Source organism: Schistocerca americana, chromosome 8 (assembly GCF_021461395.2).
Source record: "Schistocerca americana isolate TAMUIC-IGC-003095 chromosome 8, iqSchAmer2.1, whole genome shotgun sequence".
NCBI classification, from domain to species: Eukaryota; Metazoa; Arthropoda; class Insecta; order Orthoptera; family Acrididae; genus Schistocerca; species Schistocerca americana.
Genome location: NC_060126.1, coordinates 99,080,760 through 99,092,844, shown reverse-complemented (window position 1 = coordinate 99,092,844; position 12,085 = coordinate 99,080,760). Strand labels below are relative to the sequence as shown.

Below are 12,085 nucleotides of genomic sequence, written 5' to 3'. Positions count from 1 at the left end.
GTCTGCATAACTAAGCGATTTAAAAGGTCATCCGGTTCCAGTTATAGTTTGCCTGTCTGTCGGCTTCCAGATGCAAATGAAATTTGATTTTAATATTTCGTACCGATTTAGAACTATTTAAACCTAACTAACCTAAGGACATCACACACACCCATGCCCGACGCAGGATTCGAACCTGCGACCGTAGCAGCAGCGCGGCTCGGGACTGGAGCGCCTAGAACCGCACGGCCACCACGGGCGGCTGGATCAACTTCTCTGAAGAGTCCTCGGACTAGGGAATATTTATATACCCATCAAGAGGTTCGTCTTAATGTAACTATTCTACAGTACAAGGTCAACAGATGAATATTCCATACTTTCCCCAAATGGAGCAAATCGGTTGGCCCTTTCTGCATTGGATGTGATGCACGGCAAGCCTTGAAGAGCTTATGGAGGCACCGTTACTTCATGGGCGATTTATTAGGAAACCCCAAAGAATGGTTTTTTACTATTTTTTCGTACCAAAACGTAACCACGGATTCAAAAAAGGCTCTGCACCGCAAATGACTGAAATTACAACGATATGTTCTTAAGATCCACATCGCGGAAGAACTTGAAAATTTTGTGTTATTTATGTTAGTAATTGCAGTATTGCAAGATATTTCAGACATCCGTTTCCGAGGTAGAGAGTTTCAAAGTCATCCTACTTCTACACGTGAAAGGTGCACGGAAAATCCGGTATGAAATTAGAATTATATTAATACCTTCAGCTGCTGACGGGCGTTGATATATATCAATGGGGAGAGCTGAAAATGTGTGCTCCAACCGGGACCTGAACCCGGGGTCTCCTGCTTACATGGCAGACGCTCTATCCATCTGAGCCAGCAAGAGCACAGAGGATGCTGTGACTGCAGGGACTATCTCGCGCACGCCTCCCGCGAGACCCACATTCGCACCTTGTATGTCCACACACTACATTCGTAGTGTCCCACCCCACCACACTCATTACTCGCGGAAGACATTCTGTCCGAGTCCTGTAAGAGTTCGGGGAATATGTGTGCATCCGCACAGAAGAAGAAGGTCTTGGCCGGTATTGCCAGAACTATTACTTATATGGATATGGTGTCTGTACGAAAGAACAGACACCATGTCCATATAGCCGGCCGAAGTGGCCGTGCGGTTCTAGGCGCTGCAGTTTGGAACCGCGAGACCGCTACGGTCGCAGGTTCGAATCTTGCCTCGGGCATGGATGTGTGTGATGTCCTTAGTTTAGTTAGGTTTAACTAGTTCTAAGTTCTAGAGGACTAATGACCTCAGAAGTTGAGTCCCATAGTGCTCAGAGCGATTTGAACCATGTCCATACAAGTATATAATCCGGTATTAGGAGAAACCTAAATAATAAATAACCGCAGTAAAATTCACAAGTTTTGACGGTATATTCTCTGGGCATGTATCTAGAAGTGCCATTTTCGCATTTTCAAAAATCTTTATTAATTCACGGTCCGTTCCTTAAAAACCCACGAAAAAGCGTTATTTTTACTATTTTTTTATACCAAATCTGAGCTGCGGATTCTAGTAGCGGAATGCACAGCAAACGGCTGAAATTTTTAGGATATATATTTGTAAGATTCCGATCTGGAACACCCTTGCAAATTTTCTTGTTATTTTCAACTGTTACAGAGATACAGAGTTTCAAAGTTACCTTTCCTGAACACGTTAAAGAAGCACGTAAAAGCCGATGGAGGCGAAAACGTACTTCTTAAAGTAACATAGCTCGGAGAAATACTCTGTAAAGTGTCTCTATTATCATCAGAAGGGTTCTGGGAACTCCATAATGTAGTACTGAAGCACATGCAAAATATTTGTGCACGGGAAATCGGATACGAGATGTAAAACTGGTTTTTCGTTATTTCATTAAAGCATTAAAATTTTATTGTCCCACAAATTTATTTTCGTTTGAATGACATGCCCTGCTGTAACAGGGAAAAGAGGGGAACCAACGGGAAAATGCTGCTCACAGTGCCTGAGGGGAAGGAATAAAGAAAAGGAGAAAGTGGGCGAGAGTCAGGGACAATTAGAAATATAGTGTATAACAAAGACAACAAGGAAGAGAGAAATAATGACAATGAGAAGAGGGAGCAGCAGCGGTCAAGAATGATAGGCATAGTAGCAGTAGAACAGAGCTACAGGGAGACGGTGGCAGGAGGCGGTGGAGTTAGGAGAGAACGAAGCAGACCGTGGCTGTGAAGCGTGAGACACTGATAATTGGAGAGACACAAGAGCTAATGACCGTGAGAGAAATCGAAAAGTGGGAGTGGTAAGGTATGAGCGACATACAGCAATGAATTAGTGGATGTGAGCGAGTTACACGTAGGGGAACTTGTGGGAGTGAAAGTGCGCGAATATGTTCGATTTTTGGAGAATTTTTGAAGGTACTAGGGAAGCTAGAAAGAGGCAGCTGGTATCCCACTTTACAGTCAGTCTTTCAAACAGAAGCAGGAGCATATTCCACCTGTAATTATTGATCTAATTTAAAAACTTAAAATGCCCCTACAATCTGCTCATTAGGGGGTATAATTTTAAGTTAAAAGTTTAACTCCACAAGTCAATTATTGCGTATACGTTTTCAGGCAGTATTAATGCATGTACCGCAAACTACAAAGATTATATTTATCCAATATTTGAGAATGAGAGCACTTAGCGACTTCGAACACACTATACAAATAATTTCAAAATTTTTCGGAACTTCCCCCTCTGCCCCAAAAAACAATGAAAAGAAAAACAAAACATTGTTTAGTAAATTTTCGCTATTCATACAGAAAAATTTTAGCATCAGACACGATATTTTAAATTGCTTCTTCTTTACTACCAGCCCGATTCCCAACACATTTTGCGGACAACGGTATCATTCTATACCACTGAATCTACCTGTAAAATTACACCATTGTACGACACATGGTTCGGGAGATATGGCGTCATAAACATAGAAATGCCTGAGAAACTTGCTTTTCTTAAAACAGAGCGCGGATTACCCACACTGTCATCCAGTGTCTGATAACGAGGGGAGTTAGTGACTTTCAACGAACTTTCAACATAATTTCTTTTCTAAACTTTTTCATTGATCTACGAGTCAATAATCCAAAACAAATAAAAGTAACACGACTACGGTTTTGCGTCGTTGACCATAAATCTTTTAGATGCTTAAAGCCAAATCTGGAGAGGAATTCCGCCTTATGCAACACACTGTTTTAGTTTTATTTTACTCGGGTATGCTTCAGCACTTTATGTGCTATCTTCAGTGAGATTCCCCTCTGGGCCCGGGTTCGATTCCCAGCAGGGCCGAGGAATTTTCTCCGCCCAGGGACTGGGTGTTGTGGTGTCCTCATCATCACCCTACCATCCTCATCGACTGCAGGTCGCCGAAGTGGCGTCAAATTGAAAGAGCGGCACCCGTGGAACGGTCTGCCCGACGGGGGGCCACAGCCATACGAATAAATAAAAAAATGGGATTCTTATTTTCTCTCTCACACGATGCTATTACGTGTATACGACGATAGCTTTAATTCTACTACACTTTCTAGAGCTGCTCGTGGTTTCATGGTTTATCGACGTTTTGGTGGTGTTTCAATTGCTTGTGTCGCGTTAAAGCACTTATTTGTTTTGCTACAGGGGTTTCTTGGGCTCGACACACATTTTGAATGGTTTGTCAGTAACAAGAAACAGACAGCAGTAAAGAAATGAATACTTTCAACCCTTCCGCTGCTACCGACGACCTATTAGCGTACTGTGCCCAGGCGGCTTCTGTTTCCGCTGTACTGCTAGCCAAATGCTGATACTGTGCTGAGGGAAGGCGCTCCGCCCGGTATGAAATACTTATTATACGATTTTACGAAAACTATTATATGCAAAAAATTGATTTTTGCGCAACTTGTAGTTTGGTATCTTCACTCGGTAAAGGACTGAATTTCCCTTCGTTTTTCTTCATGCTTACTGCACCGTATCAAATCGAGTGAAACATTGCGCAAAATTTTAAAGAGATCGCTGTGGTTGAAACCCTTTGCCTAAACTTTGCGTATGATTGATTTTAGCTCATACGTTGCAGTGAATGAAATGTAGATGAGATATTGAAATTTTATTTAAAATTTACCGTGGAACGACATCTGATTGCACTCTCGAGTTATTGGGTTTTGTATCCCAAGGCCGGTCGTTCGCGGTGTGGTGTCACCGCCAGACACCACACTTGCTAGCTGGTAGCCTTTAAATCGGCCGCGGTCCGCTAGTATACGTCGGACCCGCGTGTCGCCACTATCAGTGATTGCAGACCGAGCGCCGCCACACGGCAGGTCTAGAGAGACTTCCTAGCACTTTCCCCAGTTGTACAGCCGACTTTGCTAGCGATGGTTCACTGACAAATTACGCTCTCATTTCCCGAGACGATATTTAGCATAGCTTTCAGCTACGTCATTTGCTACGACCTAGCAAGGCGCCATTATCATTTGCTATTTATCTTGTGATGCATGTACCGTCAGACCGATGTTCACCAATTATGGATTAAAGTATTCCAGAAGCTACGTACCTATTTTGCTAGTCTCTATTCCTTTAACTGTTCCAGACCTCACGCCAGCCTGCGTGAGCTTAAACGCGTGCCCTTCGGCCTCCCGTCCTAGTGGATTGGCTGTCTTGCCAGTCCACAAAACGCGGCGCATCCATTCACCTCGTTGCGCTTTCCCAATTGTATGGTCGTAACAATAGTTATATCTCACAAACGCCTACGTGAGTTTTCTCTGTTCTTTCGGACATGTGAGCAAGAAGGGACACCACTCATGTATATGCTCCGTGAATGCTAATACGAGGCGTGTTTTTTAAGTAAGTACCGTTTTGAAATTAAAAAAAGACGTGCTAAGATATCTCAATAATTTTATTTGTACGTGAAAGCCTGTACCTTAATCTACTTTTTTACATAATTTCCATCAATATTGAGGCACTTGTCATAACGTTGTACCAGTTTTTGAATACCCTCCTCATAGAAGTCTGCCGCCTGACTTGTTAATCACCCCATCACCACTCTTTTGACTTCGTCATCGTCTTTGCTGACCGCCCAGGTGTTTCTTCAGGTGCAGCAACAGATGGCAGTCACTGTGTGCAAGATGGGGGCTGTACGGAGGATGATCTAATGTGTCCCATCGAAAAGATGTGATGAGATCTTTGGTCTGATTCGCCACATGCGGACGGGCATTGTCTTGTACCAAAACGATGTCCTTGCTCAACTTCCACGGACTGTTGCTTTGATTCTGGTGTGACGTAGGCCACCCATGTTTCATCGCCCGTAACAATTTGGCTTAAGAAATCATCACCGTCGTTGTGGTACCGCTCAAGGAAAGTCAATGCAGTGCCTAAACGTTTGGTTTTGTGCACATCCGTCAACATTTTCGGTACCCAACGTGCGGACAATTTTCGGTAATTCAAGTGCTCGGTCACAATGCCATACAAAACACTACGAGAAGCATTAGGAAAGTCATCCCTCAAGGAGGAAATCGTAAAGCGGCTGTTTTCTCTCACCTTATTGTCCACTTCCTGCACCAAACTTTCATTAACGACCGAAGGAGGCCCCCTCCGTTGTTCATCATGCACATCTCTGCTGCCATCTTTAAATGCTCTCACCCACTTTCTTACCATTCCATCACTCATAATGTTTTCTCCGTAAACTGCACAGATCTCACGATGAATATCGATCGCTTTTAGGCCTTTAGCACTAAGAAATCTTATAACAGCCCGTACTTCGCAGTCGGCGGGACTCACGATTATCGGAGGCATCTTAAACACTCAATACACAAAGACTGTAATGGCGTAGTGCGTAGATTAAGGTACAGGCTTTCATGCAGAAATAAAATTATCGAGATATCTTAGCACGTCTTTTTTTTTTAATTTCTAAACGGTACTTACTTAAAAAACACGCTGACCTCGCAGTTTAGAGCTGCGTTCGCCCGACCTCGTACGGGACTTGACGCGATGCGACTAGCATACGGAGGAAAAAGGGCTAAGGGTAGAGTGCGTCAAACGGGAGTAGGATTGACAGGGGTAGGGGGACGCGGTGCAGGAGGCGCGCTCGGGTAATCCGTGCCGTTGTGTATAGCTATTGTGCCAAGGCAGCGCAAATGGATAACACATTTGCGTAGTAAGCAGGAGACCCGCGTTCGAATCCCGAAATTGGTGCAAATTTTCATCTGTCGACAATGAATTCTTTCATTCCCCACATGGCACAGAGATCGTAATTTCTCCTTTCTGAATATATCTCGTGAACGATTCAAGATATCGAAATGAGGTTTTTTGCAAATGATAGCGCGCAATGAGGTGCACAGAGTAAGCTGTATGATAAATACTCGAAGCTTTTTCGTTCACCGAGTAGCTCGTCTGCAGCAGTGATAGGTCAGCGGTTCAGAGGTCCATAACGCTGTAGGAAAACTCAAGCAGCGTGCGTATACACGTCAACGACACCGGTGATGGTGGTGTTAGTTAGTGTGTGTTTGTGTGTGGTTTGGGAACTTATGGGCGCCCAACGGCGAGGTTATCAGCGCCATGAAAACAAACAAAGGTGCATAAGAACAAAATCTGTCGTACACGCGTGGACACGAAACGACCACACAATGACTATCGCACAGGCACTCTCACATACATTAAAACCGATGAGAAGGCAAGATAGCTAATCAAGAAAGTAAAAGAGACAAAAAAAACACAAAAGAGCCAAAAGAACAGCACAGGGAAATGAGACTGGCTGACCACTTATGAAAAAATTTGGGTGAGCCAGCCACCCCGTTGACACATTAACAATATCTCCCCAAAATCTTGTTAAAAATGTGGGACAATTCACAGAACTTTAAAACCCGAACCAAATTCATTTGAGCATTGCATAAAATAGACTGCAGATCCGCTGCAGTCCGCTGGTCAGCAAATAAAATGCAGTCCAATAAAATGTGGTGCACCGTGATCTGCACGCCACAAGCACCACACATCGGAGGGTCCTCTCGCCGGAGTAAAAATCCATGCGCCGGCCGCAGTGGCCGAGCGGTTCTAGGCGCTACAGTCTGGAACCGCGCGACCGCTACGGTCGCAGGTTCGAATCCTGCCTTGGGCATGGATGTGTGTGATGTCCTTAGGTTAGTTAGGTTTAAGTAGTTCTAAGTTCAAGGGGACTGATGACCTCAGAAGTTAATTCCCATAGTGCTCAGAGCCATTTGAACCAAAACTCCATGCGTCATAGGGCTGTGGCCGATGCGAAGACGAGTAAGCATGACCTCGTCCCGCCGACGTGGCCGGAAGGAAGTGCGCCACGGCCGAGTTGTGGGCTTGATCACACGGAGCTCGTTGTCGGTTACTTCTAGCCACTCATGTTCCCATCGACAAAGGACTTTATACCTCAACAGCGAGGTAAGGGCATGCATAGCACACTGAAAGACCTGACGGTCACGACACGCCTCCTTGGCTGCTTGATCAGCCCTTTCATGCCCCAGAATTCCTGCGTGCTCTGGTACCCAGCAGAAAGACACCTGCTTCTCCAGTCGGTGTAGTTGGAGGAGGGTTCCTTTATCTGTTGGGTACAAACGCTGGAGAGAGTAAAGGGCGCTCAAAGAATCTCAACAGGCGAGAAATTTAACACTGAGAGAAAGTCTCATCTGCTCCAGTGCCCGCAAGATGGCATATAATTCTGCGTGAAAGATGGTAAATTTGGGCGCTCAACATCGTGGTCATCAGCGTGAGTACAAGTTCCCAATCTTTCCATTTACAGTCTCGCCACGTTTCCAATGATGGACAAGAGAAACACCCAGTCCCCAAGCGGAGAATTTCCCCGAACGCAACACCTGGGGAACAGCGAAATGGTTAATGAATTCGGAGTGGCGTGAGCTGTTACTGGTACTATCAGAAACAATAGAACTATCGGCACAGAAAAAACGTTCTCCCTGAACTGTTTATGTAGAGCGTCGGCGGTACTCACGCAGGTGCGCGGCCGCGGCCGCCCGCAGTGGGGCGAGCAGCAGCGCCGCCCCGCAGACCAGCGTCACTGTGCAGGCGGCGGTCATGTCTGCGTCTGCCGTACGGCCGCCGCGGCCGCAGTATAACCCAGCGGCCCCCACCCGCCGGCCATGCAGTCGCAACTCGTTTTCACCGGTAATTTGCAAGTCAGGCCGCAACATGCGCGCCTTTCGACTCCCGTGTACTGCGGTTTCCCGCACAACCCTTGTGTATGGCCGTCAGGTTTTAGGTTCGTAATGGTTCAAATGGTTCAAATGGCTCTGAGCACTATGAACTGCTGAGGTCATTAGTCCCCTAGAACTTAGAACTAGTTAAACCTAACTAACCTAAGGACATCACAAACATCCATGCCCGAGGCAGGATTCGAACCTGCGACCGTAGCGGTCTTGCGGTTCCAGACTGCAGCGCCTTTAACCGCACGGCCACTTCGGCCGGCTAGGTTCGTAATGTTCCTTTTACTCTTCACTCAAAAATGCGTCTACGAAATGGGAAGAAAACAGAAACCACGGGAAAAAAGCGCAATCTGTCACAAGGCAGGACATACTCAAACAAATGCGATTATCTTTACGAGGTGGGGAACTCATCTTGAACATCAATACACACTGATGTGCATAACGTAAGGCCGAAAGTAAGTTTCGCATGATGCGTCACTGCCGAATAACATAGCTGGATAAAACTGGAACGTTACATATACTTTATGATCTAAACTAACTTACGTTTTTCATATTAGGTGCATTGTGCTGCCACCTATTGACAGGTACTCCATATCAGTGACATCAGTAGTCAATAGACATCGTGAGAGAGCAGAATGGGGCGCTCCCCGGAACTCTCGGACTTTGAACGTGGTCACTTAATGTCATACGTCTGTACGCGAGATTTCCACACTCCTAAACGTCCCTAGGTCCAATGTTTCCGATGTGATAGCGGAGTGGAAACGTGAAGGGACATGTGCAGCACAAAAGCCTACAGACGCACCTCGTCTGCCGGCCGGAGTGGCCGAGCGGTTCTAGGCGCTACAGCCTGCAATCGCGCGACCGCTACGGTCGCAGGTTCGAATCCTGCCTCGGGCATGGATGTGTGTGATGTCCTTAGGTTAGTTAGGTTTAAGTAGTTCTAAGTTCTAGGGGACTGATGACCTCAGCAGTTAAGTCCCATAGTGCTCAGAGCCATTTTGAACCACCTCGTCTGTTGACTGACAGAGATTTCCGACAGTTAAAGAGGATCGTAATGTGTACTAGGCAGACTTCTATCCAGACCGTCACACAGGAATTCCAGACTGCATTACGATCCACTTCAAGTACTATGATAGTTATGCTAGAGGTGAGAAAACGGATTTCATGGTCGAGCGGCTGCTTATAAGCCACACATCACGCCGGTAAAGGCCAAATGACGCCTCGCTTGATGTAAGGAGCGTAAACATTGAATGATTGCCGGCCGGAGTGGCCGAGCGGTTCTAGACGCTACAGTCTGGAACCGCGCGACCGCTAAGGTCGCAGGTTCGAATCCTGCCTCGGGCATGGATGTGTGTGATGTCCTTAGATTAGTTAGGTTTAAGTAGTTTTAAGTTCTAGGGGACTGATGACCTCAGCAGTTAAGTCCCATAGTGCTCAGAGCCATTTCAACCATTGAATGATTGAACTGTGGAAAAACGTTGTAAAGAGTGATGAATCACGGTACACAATGTGACCATCCGATGGCAGGGTATGGGCATGGTGAATACCCAGTGAACGTCATCTGGCACCGTGTGTAAAATTGGGAGGCGGTGGTGTTATGATATGGTCGTATTTTTCATGGAGGGGGCTTGCAACTCTTGTTGTTTTGCGTGGCACTATCACAGCACAGGCCTACCATGATGTTTCAAGCACCTTCTTGCTTCCCAGTGTTGAAGAGCAACCGGGAAATAGCGACTGCATATTTCAACACGAGTGACCACCTGTTGATAATGCACGGCCTGTGGCGGAGTGGTTACACGACAATAACATCCCTGTAATGGACTGGCCTGCACAGAGTCCTGACCTGAATGCTGTAGAACACCTTTGGGATGTTTTAGAACGCCGACTTCGTGCCAGGTCTCACCGACCGACATCGATACCTCACCTCAGTGCAGCACTCCATGAAGAATGGGTCGCCATTCCCCAAGAAATCTTTCAGCACCTGATTGAACATATGCCTGCGAGAGTGGAAGCAGTCATCAGGGCTAATGGTGGGCCAACACCGTATTAAATTCCAGCATTACCGATGAAGGACGCCACGAACTTGTCAGTTAATTTCAGCCAGGTGTCCGGATATGTTTGATGACATAGTGTAGAAAGAATTGCTGCAGTATAGCAGAAACGGTAACTGATTACACACTCAGTGAGACGAACAGAAATCAGACTTTTATTCAAACATCAGTACTTACTCCGAAGTTACCGGGATTTTGATGGTTCCCTGGACATTATAATAGAACGGACATGGTCCTCAGTGGGGTGCGTGATTACAACGGACGGCAGTGCGTGTTCTGCAACGTGCTCCCATGCTCGCCACGATGTTGCTAAGGAGTTTTTTCGATACGGCGCCCTTTCCTCCACCAGCGCGGTTGGCAATTGCTGTATGGTGTTTACAGCATAAGGACGTTCTGCAGTAAGTCTCTTCAACGCATCCCACACTTGCCTCGATGGGATTTAAGTCGTGGGAACAGGCTGTCCAGTCCGTCCGCCGAATATTCGCTCGTTCCAAGAGCTCCTCCACATACACAAGTGAACATTCATCCGCCAATCGTCGATATAAGCAAACGCAGCAGGGTGAAGTGTCACGGTATCCACCAAGCATCGAGCCCAACATCGTAGTGCACGTGTATCAACAGGACTGCAACACTACTCGTCTACTGCCACCACTAGCAGAATCCGACTGGATATTCTACTGCACTGGTGTGTCACACTTGCTGGCGAAAGTAACTTTCGTACGGTGCGTCACTTTCAAGTAACATAGCCCGACGAAACTAGTATCATACACAGGAAGGATGTGTCACAGTACAGTACACCACAATATAGAACGTAACCGAAAGAAATACGCAATGAGACGAACAGAATTTATTCGAAGACAGTAATTACACTGAAGTCAGCGCGATTTGTGATGGTTCCCTGGGCATTGCAAAAGGCGTCACACTTCTTAATAGGCTGCGTGATCACCACGGGCGGCAGGGCGAGCTCTGCCACGTGACCCAAAGCCGGCCTCAAGTCTTGCGGTGGGGCGTCCCATTTCTCCATCAGGTGCATCTGGACGTACTGTAGTATCTCTCTCCCTCACGAGCTCCATGGTATTTAAATCAGGGGAATAAGCAGGCCAGTCCATTCAGCGAACATACTCTCGTTCCAAGACCTCCTCTACGTGCGCTGTTCGATGCGGTCGCGCACTGTCATGCAAAAAAATGAAGTCGGGACCCAATGCGCCGCTGAAAAGGCGCATATGGGGAAGGGGTGCAGAGTCGCCATAACGTTGACTGGTGACTGTATCACGTGCTAAGGTTTGGAGGTCAGTACAGTCGAGCAGCATTATATCTCTTCGCACCATGACCCCTGCACCACCAAAACGATCACGTTTCTACATCTACATCTACATCCATACTCCGCAAGCCACCTGACGGTGTGTGGCGGAGGGTACCTTGGGTACCTCTATCGGTTCTCCCTTCTATTCCAGTCTCGTATTGTTCGTGGAAAGAAGGATTGTCGGTATGCCTCTGTGCGGGCTCTAATCTCTCTGATTTTATCCTCGTGGTCTCTTCGCGAGATATACGTAGGAGGGAGCAATATATTGCTTGACTCCTCGGTGAAGGTATGTTCTCGAAACTTCAACGAAAGCCCGTACCGAGCTACTGAGCGTCTCTCCTACATATTCTTCCACTGGAGTTTATCTATAATCTCTGTAACACTTCCGCGATTACTAAATGATCCTGTAACGAAGCGCGCTGCTCTCCGTTGGATCTTCTCTATCTCTTCTATCAACCCACAAGCAGTGGGCGAACAAGCGTACTGTAACGTACTTCCTTTGTTTTCGGATTGCATTTCCTTAGGATTCTTCCAATGAATCTCAGTCTGGC

At 46.5% G+C, this 12,085-nt stretch overlaps 1 protein-coding gene across 1 annotated transcript in view; it reads right to left on the bottom strand.

Annotated features, from left to right (window-relative positions):
- The window catches only part of LOC124545248 (protein takeout-like), a 57,616-nt gene extending 49,544 nt beyond the window's left edge, over window positions 1–8,072 (bottom strand). The window contains exon 1 of the mRNA XM_047124121.1: window positions 7,970–8,072. Within this exon, the coding sequence (XP_046980077.1) occupies window positions 7,970–8,054 (85 nt within the window). The 5' untranslated portion in view covers window positions 8,055–8,072. The remainder of the gene's footprint in view (window positions 1–7,969) is intronic.
- Window positions 8,073–12,085: the final 4,013 nt, after the last annotated feature.